At 51.9% G+C, this 12,994-nt stretch overlaps 1 protein-coding gene across 1 annotated transcript in view; it reads left to right on the forward strand.

Moving 5' to 3' along the window:
* The window catches only part of CACNA1B (calcium voltage-gated channel subunit alpha1 B), a 195,566-nt gene that overhangs the window by 163,434 nt on the left and 19,138 nt on the right, over positions 1–12,994 (forward strand). Inside the window, exons 37-39 of the mRNA XM_036900695.2 lie at positions 4,196–4,292; positions 7,050–7,158; positions 12,722–12,829. Coding sequence (XP_036756590.2) covers positions 4,196–4,292; positions 7,050–7,158; positions 12,722–12,829 — 314 coding nt within the window. The remainder of the gene's footprint in view (positions 1–4,195; positions 4,293–7,049; positions 7,159–12,721; positions 12,830–12,994) is intronic.

Below are 12,994 nucleotides of genomic sequence, written 5' to 3' on the forward strand. Positions count from 1 at the left end.
AATATTTTCACAAGGTGCAGAACAAGTACAGCTGTTATCCATGTGTTGTAGTGTATGAGACCGTTTTTATGGCCTTGGAGAGGCCTGTCATTTTCCAGCTGCATCAGCACATTGCCCTTGCAGTCATACACTCAGGGATTTTCATGTGGCCCCTGGCCAAGAAGGCCCAGTCAGATGGGAGGGCGGGCGGAACACACCCAAGGCCTATATCAGGCAAAGGGCAGGGGAGACTCCAGTTGAGGTAGGACTGAGGCTCATTCCAGGAGGGTCATCCTGACTGTGGTCTAAAGAGATGCTGCTACCTCTGGACACATTTTTTTCTAGAGGGGACTGTGTTGCAGAGAAGCAAAGATACTGTATAGGGTGTGACTTGGACTCAAGGGCAAAGGCAGGTCAGTGCAGGCCTGCAGTGGGAAATGACGTTCCTACACCTTCTGAACTGTAGACCCAGGACTTCCCCAGTCAGCCACAGGTGGAGCAGAGTCAGGATTTACAGTAAGTGAACTTGGGCCTGGCCGCGGCTTAGCGATCATGTGCAGAGAGCACTCAGAATGTTTCTAAAATCCAGGAGTCTAAAACTGGGGTCCCTGGAAGGCAGAGGCAGTCAGGGATGTGATGATGAAAGTGCTTGTGGGAGAGCAGGTGACAAAGTATGAGCCTCACCACAGAGGTGGCACATGCTGATAGTGCACAATACCTGTGGCTCAGAAGCAGCACAGCTGTGGCTCACAACTGACATTCGCGCTGGCTGTCCCACATGTACTGGGGCTGGAAACATAGCTTGCCTCCAGACAGGTGGGGCAGGGCAGACCCAGCAGAGGCAGGTGAGCAAAGTGGGTTTAGACCCCATATCCTGGACAGGACTGAGGGTGCTTTGAACCTTGTAGTGACCTCCATGACAGATGCGAGGATGTGATCATCTTCACTTCCCAGGTGACTATTCTGCTGTCTCCTTATTCTTGGGGCGACTTTGAAACAGCAGAACTTTGTGAAATTTCCCAAGCTTTCACATGTGTGTGTGTGTGTTTGTACTATGTGAATGTGTGCCCAAGTGTATACATGTGAGCATGTGTGTTTGCATGTTTTCAGGCAGGTACACACATATGCATGTGTACACATTTTGTGTGTGCATACATGAACATCCATGTGTGGTGGTGAGCTTGCACGAGTGTATTGCCTATTTGCATGTGTGCACCTATGTGTGGGTGCATGTAAGTGTACATGAGTGTGTGTACGTGTGTGTGTATGTGTGCACATGCATGCTGTGGGGGGATTAAGGAGGCATGGAGCTGCTGCTTCCTGGTGCCTCCTTCCCTCATTGTCCCTTTTGTTGCCTCGGCACCTTATGGGGAAGTGCAGAGATTGGAAAGGAGAGTCACAATCACACCTACTGTGAGGAATCTGTCTGTTCATCTCTGTGTTCATCCATCTGTACAGTATAAACATTCCTGAGCATCTGCTGTGTGTTGGGGACTGGGTGTCCATACGGGAGGCACGTGTGAGCTCTCAGCCCAGCAGGGCCGTGGGAGAGCAGAGGAGCCATGATGTGAGGCCAGGGTGTGTCTGAGGAGGAAAGGCCACATCTGGCTGGGGGCATCTGAGCCCTGCTTGAAGAGGGCAGGATAGACTGTGCTGCAGAGCAGGGGTGCATCAGAGGTGAGAGGGGAGGGAGGCTGAGCATGTCTCGTGGAGAGAATGCATTGCAAGGGGGCTGGAGGGACACCTGGGAGAGGCTGAGAAAGGCCTTAGAACTTGGGTTACACAGGTAGCATTTACTGTTTTATGGACTGTGGGGACGGTTTTTGAATTGCAGTGACATTTTCAGGCCCACAGTTTTCATCTTGTAGCATCTGAGGGGTTTGATGGCAGAAGAGAGAAGATGAGCCGAGGGACAGGCTCTGAGCCAGGGCAGGACGACTGTGGGCACCCACTGTGCTTCCAGCCCCTGTGTGGTGGCCCCTTGTGTCCAGGGAAGTTAGTAAGTACTCAGATGAGGCCAAAGAGAGGGATTCCTCTTTCTTCTTCTCCAGAAGTAAATGCAGCACCATTTGAACTGTTGGGCAGAGGGGCTACAGTGCAGAGGAGAGAGGCATCGGTTGGCCGGGCACTCACCCTGGGACGAGGTGGGTCCTTCACTGGACCAGCCGTTTCCACGGTGTTTTCAGGGGGTGGGGACAGCCAGGAGAGACAGGTGTGGAGAGAAGGCTTGGCCAAAGAGGCTCCTGGGGCTCAGGCACTTGGGGAGTGAGGGGAGGGCTACCGCATGGTCAGTGAGGAGGGCCAGGGTTGATGAGGACCAGTGGTTGCAGTGTGTGTGAGTGGGGACTTGGGACAAGGGTGCACTTGTTCGTATGGAGTGTCTCCTGCCTGCTCTGTAAATTGTCTGGGGACCGTCACACCTCCTAGGGTGCTCCAAGCCCTGGGGCCCGGGTGGGGAGCTGCCTGTCAAGCCGCCATCGGCTCCATCACCATGACCGTGCAAGGCCACATCTTCTTGTCGCAGGCTGGGTGGGCGGGCGGGACGGGCTCATCGTGCCTTGGTTGCCATAACCTGTGACATTTCCTTTCCAGTTGCCGGATTCATTATAAGGATATGTACAGTTTGTTGCGTTGTATTGCGCCACCCGTTGGCTTAGGGAAGAGCTGCCCTCGTAGGTTGGCCTACAAGGTTTGCAACTTCAGAGCCTCCATCCGACATACTCTTCCCTGCCCGAAATGCAAAACACAGCACACACTCCCTGCCTGGTTTGGGAATGATGACCGCACCCCTCTCCTCCCGCCCTGTCCTGCCCCGCACTCTGACCTCCTGGATGCTTCGGTTCCTCATCTGAGCTCCCCGACCCTCCAGCTGGCTGGGGCCAGGCAGCCTCGTGAGACTGTGCGCACAAAGCTTTCTGGCTGGGCTTGAGCGCGAGGGCCAGCCGCCGGGCAGGGGCCAGGGCCAGGGCTGGGTGCTGCCTGTGCCAAGGAAGCAGCCTCTCACTCAGCTGTGCCTCTTGGCCTCCAGGGTGGGCTGATGGTCAGACAGGCTCAAGGCCGAGGGCCTCAGAGGAGGGGAATGTGGGCACAAGCAGACCGGGAACAGCTGGCCTTCTTGGTTGGAAAAGCCCGACAACTCAGGGGCTTCTTGTCTCTGGGGGAGTAAAGGGCAGAGGCAGTGGGGGCCCGAGGACAGGCCCCCTGCTTCACCTCTGGATCGATCTACTCACCCAAGGCTGGGAACCCTGGGAGGGGGGCCAGGCATCGGGGTGGACGCGCATGACAGGAAGAGGCTGTCCCTGTTTTCTCTCAGGTGGCCTGAACCCGACTATGTCTCTGGGACCCCAAGCAGGTCCCGTGGGCAGGTGTCCCAGGGGTCAAGGTGAGGCTTCAGGCCAGGTGGCCTGTCTTCCTCAGGAAGTCACGGTCATCGGCTCCCAGAGAGCTCCCTGAATCTGGAGCCGTATCCCACACTGGTCCCAGCCCTCCCGTGACAGGGCACCACGTCACGTCCCACCCCAGCCGCCCCGCCGCCGCCCCTGCAGTCTCCATTTCCTGCCCAGCCCGACTCCCAGCAGCAGCCCTGCCCTGGGCCGGCCTCGGGCGTCTCTGGGCTTGGAGCAGGGCTTGCCCTGGCCAAGTTCGTCACTAGAGCCTCGGTGCTCCCCGAGGGACAGCGTGGCTCCCGCTCTTGTTTCCTAGCTTGTTTTAGATGTTTCTCCACTTCTTTAGCCTCTAGGCTAACTTGGAATAAATTGAGCCCTAAGGAAAGCTGATGGGTCTGCCACGGCTCTTAGGCCGGCCTGCTTGGGCACGCACCTGTGTCTACCAGCTCTCCCGGAACGGTGAAACAGCTCTTTTCTGATTTGGCGTTATCTGTGGTTTCTAAAAGTGGAAAATCAGACATTTATAACCCAAAGCCGCCCCGATGCAGCCCTTCCTCATCCCTCCATGTTCATTAGCTCAGTTGTCACCCCTGCCCGCTGCCCTGTGTGGGGCTGGAGTGTGGAGGTGAGGCTGGGGGTGGGGGTGGTGGCCAGGAGGGGATCGAGTCAAGTAGAGAAATCCCTCATTTTACTTATTTTGACTTTCGGCACTGAATCCACCGCTGGTTAACTGGATGTGTCTTCTTGTCTGCTTCCTCCTCCCGCCCTCCTCCTGCCGCACCCCTGCTGCGGACCCGCTCCGCCTCTGCCTCTCTGGGCCGGGTCTCCAGTGGGCGCATCGGTTACAGTGACATGTTTGAGATGCTGAAGCACATGTCCCCACCCTTGGGGCTGGGGAAGAAATGCCCTGCTCGCGTCGCCTACAAGGTAGACCCTGGCGCCGCTCCCCCGGAGGCTGTGCTCGCGCGGGCCGCCCTCTCTTCTCGGGCTTGTCTGTCTGCCGCGCTGCTGTCTCGCTGCTGCTTCCTTTCCTCTGCCCTGACCATCTCCGCTCCTTTCCCAGACAGAGGGACATGGACGCTGCGATGGGGTCTGTGCACTAGCCCCTTGCCCCCCAGGGATGCCCCCTCTGAGAGCGCCCAGGAGGCTCAGGAAGTCGGAGCCAGAGCCCCCACCTGTCTTTTCCCCTCCTCTTCTCTATCCTAGAAGTGAGGGGACAGACCCGTTTTTTTTCACTGAGGCTCTTTTTGTTCTGGGTTCAGAGCCTCACTGGGCTCCTCTGTCCACTAAGTGCCCGACCTGGCTGTAGTCGCCCGGCCCTCAGCGTCTGACTCTGGGGGAGCAGGGCCTGGAGGGCCTCTGGTGCAGTGGAGACATGCCTCCAGGGCTCTGCAGTGGGAAGGAGGCACTGTGGCATTAAGAGGGTGGGATGCCAGGGAAAGGCACCCTGCTGCCATTCCTGGAGTGTCAAAGGACCGCCACAGGGTGAGGACAGCCTGAGGAGCCCAAGTGGTCCCATGGCCCCTCCCCCCATTGCTGAGGGGCATAGGGGCCTGAGCTGCAAGGAGGGGGTACCCTGAGGGACTCTGTGGGCCTCTCTCCCAGGTGGGTGAACAGGTTACGTGACCCAGCCCCAAGCCTGCTCCCACCTGCCCGTGCATCATCCTCAGTCACCCCTCCTGGTATGGAAGCACCTTCCACCCCTCCAGCACCCCACCTGCCTGAGAGTTCCCCCCCCGCCGTGCCCCCCAGGGCTCCCCAGCAGACAGAGCCAAACCAGGACCTGGGCTCAGCCAGCATGGGTCTGGAGCCTTCCTGCCGTCTCCCTCTCTCTGCTTCTGTCCACACTGTCTGTCTCTATGCTCTGAACTTGGACCTGCCCCTGTCACCTGGCTCAGCACAGCCTTTTGGTTGCTGAGCAGCAACTCTGAGCAACACGAGATGCCTCTGGTGTCTTCCTCAGCCCTCCCCTGCCTGCCATGTGTGTTCTGCCTGCCCAGCACCCTGCATGCAAGGCTTTAGCTGTGTCCCCAAGAAGGAGAGCTCTGTCCACCCTGATACCCGGGGCAGGGTGGGCAGCAGGGCCACAATGGGTGGCTTCCAGAGCTCTTCCAAGCTGCGTTGGCCAACTCCAAGGTTCCAGGCATGAAGGGCCTGGGGGAGGCCTCAGGGTGTGGCAAGCTGGGGAGGGTGCTGTGGCCAGGAGGATCTAGGCCTGGGGTGCAGGCCCTGTCTGGGGGCCCTCACCTCGCCTCTCTGCCGCTCCCTGAGACCCCCGGCCAAGCAGGCGGGTGCCTCTGTGGAAGGTGCCCTGGTTGGCGCTCTCCTCCCTTGGAGATGACCTGCTTGCTCCTCCCCCATGCCGGTTCCTGACCCCAGGCTCCTCTGGAGAGGAGTTCCTTTCTCACCGACACTAATGCTGTCTGCGGGGACATTGTACTCTGGGAAGCCATTTTTCCTGGTGTGTATCACACAGGTGACACATGAGTTCCTGGGGCCCTGATTGGATATCCTACATGGGGCTTTGTCAGCATTTGGAGCCAGAGTCTGGGGTCATGTCTCATGCCCTCCATCAGGCTGAGGATTGGATCTGGAGGCACGATGCTGGGGGCAGGACTGGGGGCAGAGGACAGGGTTGGCAGAAGACTGGCAGACCCCAGTGAGGGGCTCTGTGCCCACTCCCCAGTCACTATCCTGTGGCAGGTGACAAGAGGCTGCTGGGAGAGGACAGGTGGGTCACAGTGCCCCTAGGGCTCCACTTGGCCAGTTAGGTGACCTCCCATGCTCAGGATGTCCCAGACACACCTGAGACCCTTTTCCTCCTGGAGATCGTGTAAGCTCAGAGCCTCAAGCTCTGGGCGGCTGCTGGCTGTGCCCACAGGACTGCAGTGCAGGATGTTCTGGCCTTAAACACTGAGGAGAGGAAAGAGGGGTGCTCACCTGATGGGCAAACAGGGAGCACAGCTGCCAGGCACTGCCCCCGGTCTGTTCCGGAGCACTTGTATTACTGTGGGACGGCACGCTGCCGGCGGATCCGGAGGCCCTGTGCAGTGCATCTTCTCCAGGTCCCTCCCACCAGAGGAAGCTGGTCTCTAAGGCTCCTCCTCCTGCTGCCTTGGGTGAGTGGTACTGAGCGTCTGCCCCAGGCCTCCTGGCTGGGTGGTGAGAGGCAGAAGCCATGGGTTGATGGGTGCCACTCACTGGGAGCTGAACCTCAGAGCCGTGCTCTTCACTGCCCTGCGCCGTCCAGTGCTCCAGGCTGGTTGGGGACGTGGTGCTGGGCAGAGCTATAAAGACAGGGGTCTTTTCTTGTGTCCGTGGGCTGTCCTATGGCCCCTCAGCCTTCCTCATCAGTCAAGGCTATACACCCTTGTTCCAGCCATGTTCAGTGGGCAGGTATCCCTCTGGCTAAAGACCTGCATATTCTTTCAGAATCCAGGTTTCTGGCATGGCCTCATGCTACAGTCTTTAACTGGACTTGTACTTTTTTCTGCAGCCAGGAGAATCCTCAGCTCAGATGAGGGTGGGGATCCAGGGGTGAGTGCGAATGCTGGCAAAACTCCCATCCATCCAAGCTCGCTTGGGCGAGGGCAGGGACCAGCCTTCAGAGCCCTCGAGTACCATGTAGTCCTGTGGTGGGGAGACCCAGGGAGGCCTGGCCCTGACCTGACCCCTTGTTCCCAGCGCCTGGTTCGAATGAACATGCCCATCTCCAATGAAGACATGACTGTCCACTTCACGTCCACGCTGATGGCCCTCATCCGGACCGCACTGGAGATCAAACTGGCTCCAGGTGAGCAGGCAGTCTCAAGGGAGGGCACCAGGCCAGGGCCGTCAGACCACCCTCAAGGGACACCCGCAGGCAGGTGTTCAGGGAGCCAGTGAGGGGGCCGGTCTGAAGGGGACTGAGGATGGCTTCCCGGGGCACCTCTGTTGGGCACTGACCTTATCCTCTGATAACCATCCTTCATGTTAGCACTGTGATGATCTTGTTTTTATGTAAGGAAATTGAGGTGCAGTGAAACCAAGTGACTTGTCCAGAGCTAGCGAGTGTTGGAGCCAGAACACAGCCTGGCCCATTTTCACATGAGCAAGCCCCCCTTCCAGGGTGAAGAGGCTGTGTGCAGCTTCCCCACCCCTCAGAGAGCCCAGTCCCCCTCCCGAGCTCACTGAGAGGACTGTGCCGTCCGTGCCAACAAAGGGGAGCGGGCCTCCAGCACGTCCCCGGCCCTCACTCTCGTGCCATCACTGCTTCCCCTGCACAGAGGAAGTCAGAGCCTCCGGAGGGGCCCTGCACCACTCCCCCACATTGTCTTCCTCCCTGCCCTTGAGCTCTGTCCCTGCCTCGCACACTAGGGCTTGTTCTTGTTATCTACCCAAGGATGTCGTGCCAGAAATTCTGTACTGTTTCGTGCCCTGTCAATTTTCTCTTTCTGCTCGGTTATTTGTATCAATATTTAAGTACAGTGTTATTTCTCCCATCTTTAATAGGTTCTGTTCTTCCCCCACATCATTTTCCTGTTTTTCTTTCCCTCTTAGCTACCTGCTCCTTGAGAGCCGGGTCTGTATTGTCTCTGATTCCTCGTTCCTGGTCTCCAGTCAGATGTTCACCACAGCACTTTGTGGGGCTGCTCTTGTTAGGGCCTCTGTGACCTGCACAGCCTCAGCCCTTATCCTACAGACCTATCTCAGCCTTTTCTCAGTTGTCACTCCTTTCTTTTTGATACCCTTTTCTGTCTCTTTTTCTGGTTCCTCTTATTCCCCACTGAATGTCACTGTGTGCTTCAAACCATTCTCTTTGCCATCTTGTCATCTCACCTATTCCCATGGCATTAAATATTTTAATCCCAATTTTTCATCTTTGGTCCAGGCCCCCTCCTGGACGCCAGTCCTGTATATCCCACAAGGTTCTCACCGTCTCCACGCAGAGGCCCAGGAGGCATTCCAAAAGTCACTCGTCGAGCGAGAGCTCCAGATAGTCCCTGGGGTCTCCGATCTCTGTCAGTGGGAACTCTGTCCTTCCAGCTGCTCAAGCCAAAACCTTTGGAGGCATTCTTAACTCTTTTTTCTTCTTACCTTGATCCATACCTGACTTCTTGTCATATCTCCGACTACCTTCCAAGTGCATCCAAAATATGATCCCTTCTCTACCCTCCTGATCCAAGTTGCACCCTTAGCTCTTAACTACATGGCCGCAGCAGCCCTCTAACTGGTCTGCTTCTGCCCGTGTCCCTTTCAGTCTGCCTTCAGCACAATAGCCAGAATGGCCGTGTTTAAAAATAAAACCATAAAATTAACACACCTCTAGCTAGACTGATCAAGGAGAAAAGGAAGAAGATAACCACCAGTGTGAAGAGCAAAGAGATCCTGAGTCACTACAGACCCTGCTGACGTTAAATGTAAGAAAAGGAGATTTTATGAACAACTTTATATCAATAACTTCAACAACTAAATGGAATGGAAACATTCCTTGACACAACTGAAAAAAAATAGATAAACCTGAATAGTAGCATGTTTATTAAATAAGTTAAATTTGTAATTATAAGCTTTCCAACAAAGAAGTCCCAAACCCAGTTAGCTACTACACTGGTGAAGTCTGTCAAATATTTAGGGAGGAAGAAATGCCAATTCTACACAAACATTTCCAGAAAATAGAAAAAGAGAGAATATTTCTGCAACCTATTTTATGAGGCCAGCATTATTCTAATACAAAAGCTGGACAAAGACGTTATTAGATAAGAAAGTTACAGACCAACATCCCTCGTGAGAATAGAAACAAAAATCTTCAACACAGTGTCAGTGAACTGCATCTCTATATATAATAAAAATACATGGTGACCTAACAAGGGTTTATCCCAGGAATGAAGGTTGGTTCAAGTTTAAAAATCAATCAACATAAATTAAGATATCAAAGAAGGAAAACTGTATGATCATCTCAGTATCTCCAGAGAAGGCATTTCACAAAATTAAAAATTCATTCCTGATTTTTAAAAAAAGTATTTATTGACTAGAAATTAAAGGAAACTTCATCAATCTGATCAAGGATATCTATGGAAAACTTGTACCATGCTTAACAGAGAAAGACTGACTCCTTTGCCCCTAAGATCAAGAGCAGGGCAAGGATGTCTGCTGTCATCATTCTGGTGTAACACCATAACTGAGGTCCTTGCTATTATAGTGAGTAAAGAGAAATAAATAAGAGGTGTGCCGATCAGAAAGGAAGAAATAAAACCACCTCTATTCACAATTGACATGTTTCTCTACACAGAAAAGCCTAAAGAGTCTAATAAAATGTTAATAAAACTGACGCATCTATAAGCCAAGTAATGTTGGACTCCAAAGACTGTTGGGAACTACCAGAAACTGGGAAGAGCAAGGAAGAATTATTCATTTAAGCCTTTGGAGGAAGCACAGTCCTGTCAACACCTTGATTTTTAGCTTCTGGCCTCTAGAACTGGGACAATAAATTTCTAAATAAATAAAGCCATAAAAAATGTGTTACTAAAACTACTATGTAAGTATAGCAAGGTTGCAGGATACAAGGTCAATATACCAAAAGCAACTGTATGTCTCTGTATGACAATTTAATTCGAAAAATAATTCCATTAAAATCACACCAAAAACATGAAATATTTCTGTATTGCTGGATAATTCTAAAAAATAGATACACAAGATTTATATGCTGCAAGTTTCAAAATACTAAAGTAATCAAAGAAGACCTAAGTAAACCAAGGACTATATCATCATGTTCATGCATCAGAAGACTCAGTATTGCTTTGGTATCAGTTCTTTCCATATTGATCAATAGAATCAGTGTTATCCCAATCAAAACTCCAACAGGCCTTTTGAGGAGAAATTTATAAATCAGTTCTAAAATGTTATGTGGAAAATCAAAAGAAATTGAGTAACCAAAACAATCTTGAAGAAAGAAAATGTTGGAAAACTCACCCTACCTGAATCAAAGACTTTCTATAGTGCTATGTTGACATGTCCTGTCTCATGGTGACAGGATAGACGTAGGTCAATGGAACACAGTAGAGACTCCAGAGATAGACTCACACTTACGTAACCAACTTATTTTTGATGAAGTTGGAAAGGCAATTAATGGGGAAAAGATAAACTTTGCAACAAATAGTGCTGAAAAAATTTACACAACTATATGCCCCTCTTCCCTCACGAAAAAAGATCTTGACATTTACTGTCTTGGTCTCCTCAGGCTGCCATAAAAAGATACCATAAGTGAATGACTTAAAAACAGAAATTTATTTCTTGCAGCCTGGAGGCTGGAAGTCCAAGATTGAAGGGTCAGGAAGGTAGGTTTCATTCCGGGGCTTGTTCTGCTGGCTTGTAGGTGACCAGCTTCTCGGTGTGCCCTGCACATGGCCTTCACTCTGAGCACACAGAGAGTGAGTGAGGTCTCTGGTGTCTCTTCTTATGAGGACACTAATCCCATAGGTCAGGGCCCCACCCTTACAATCTAATTTCACCTTAATTACTTCCTCCTAGGCCCCATCTCCAAATGCAGTCACATTGGGATGTAAGGCTTCAACACAGTTGGAGATGGAGACACAGTTAGGTGCACAGCACATACCTTTTACCTTGTACCAAAATTAACTTGAAATGCATCATAGATGTAAATGTGAAATGTAAAATTATAAAACCTAGAAGAAAACAGGAAGGAAAGTCTTGGCAAATGTGGTTTGGGCAAAGATTTTTTTTTTAAGACATGAAAAGCATGAGCCCCAAAAGAAGACATCGATAAACTATACTTTATCAAATTAAAAACTTCTGCTCTTCAAAAGACATATAAGAAAAATGGAAATACAACCCAAAGACAGGGAGAAAATATTTGTGAAACACATATCTGACATGGATTTGGTTTCCAGAATATATAAAGACATCTCACAACTCAGTAATATGAAAATAAACAACCCAATAAGCATAGGAAGAGATTTGAACAGACACATCACCAAAGAAGACATAGGGAAGGCGAGCAAACTAGTAAAGAAGGTCAGTATCATTAATCGTTAGAGAAACCAAAAACAAAGCCGTAAAAAGAGAACACTATATGCCAATCGAAATGGTTAAAGTGCTTTTTAGACTGACAATATTAAGTGCTGGTGAGAATGCAGAAAACTGGAATTCTTAAGAGTTGCTGGTATGAATACAAGGTAGAATGGCTCCTTTGGAAAACATTTTGGCCATTCCTATCATATGGTACAGCAATCCCTTTCCTAAGCGGATGAAGCGAAAGCATATGTCCACCAGAAAAACATAGTGCAAATGCTTACAGCTTTATTCATAATTGCCTAAAACTGTAACAATCCAAAAGTCCATCAATCGGTGATTGGATAAACAAACAGTGGTCTATCCAAACAAGGAGATAGTACCTGGCAATCAAAAGAAACAGATTCCTAACACATTCGCTGCATGTATTAATCTGAAATGCATCATGCTGAGTGAAAGAAGTCAGACTCAAAAGTCAACACAGTGTGCAATACCACCTGCACGACATTCTGAAGAAGCCAGGACAGCTGGGACAGAAGCGGTGATGGGCATGGACAGGAGGAGCCTAAGGGACCGGCCACAAAGGGCTGGCAGTACCCTGGCAGCCGTGTAGGATCCATGAATTGATTGTAGCAGTAGCTCCATGACTGTGTGTGCACTTGTCAAGATTCATAGAGTGGGGAAACTAGAAAGCGTGGATTTTATTGTCTATAAATTATGCCGTAATAAACCTAATGTTAAAAAAGATAAACCAGAGTATTTTATTCCTCTGCTCAGAACCCTCTGCGGCTTCGCATCTCAGCATCTCCTGCTGCACCTCCCCGCCCTCTGACCAGGTTTGCCTTCCCACACGTGTGTGACACACCAAGGCCTTTGCACCTTCTGGTACTGTTCCGCCTGCCGGGTCTCACACACATGACACCTTCTCAGGAGACCTTTCCTTACGTCTCTGTCTGAACTGCCACCCTCCTGGTGGGTCTCGCCCCTCACCACTTGGCTTTTCCTCTATGGGGCTTTCTAATCCATGCTTCTTTTGTTTCTGTTCCATCAACTAGCATAGTACTGACATTCGGTGGGCACCCAGTAAATACTGAATGGATGGATGCATGGCAGGAACACGTCCCTATTCCTACTGCGGCCTCTTTCCCGCCACACACACGTCCGCCCACTTGAACGCGCACCTCACACGCCTCTCCCTCTGGGCGGTTCCTGCAGGGAGAGCTCCTCGCCTCCACGGTGCAGTTCTTCTCCCCACCTTCCTCCCAGGACCAGCTCGGCTGTCCCCCCAGGGGGCTGTGGGATGGCCCCTAACGTCTCTCTCCCCCACCCCAACCCTTGTCGGGCACCAGCGGGCATGAAGCAGCACCAGTGTGACGCAGAGCTGAGGAAGGAGATTTCCTCTGTATGGGCCAATCTGCCCCAGAAGACCCTGGATTTACTGGTGCCTCCCCATAAACGTAAGTGGGGGTGAGATTCCCTCCCCTGGCCCTCTTGTGTCCCATCCAGAGGCAGAGCAGGGAGGCCTGGTGAGGGCGACTGTCGAGCTGCCTTGGGAAGGTGGGCTTGCCTCTTCATTGTCTAGACTTAGCTTGCCTGCAGGGAAAAATGGGCTTAAAGTGGGT

Source organism: Manis pentadactyla, chromosome 3 (genome assembly GCF_030020395.1).
Source record: "Manis pentadactyla isolate mManPen7 chromosome 3, mManPen7.hap1, whole genome shotgun sequence".
In the NCBI taxonomy this organism is placed as follows: Eukaryota; Metazoa; Chordata; class Mammalia; order Pholidota; family Manidae; genus Manis; species Manis pentadactyla.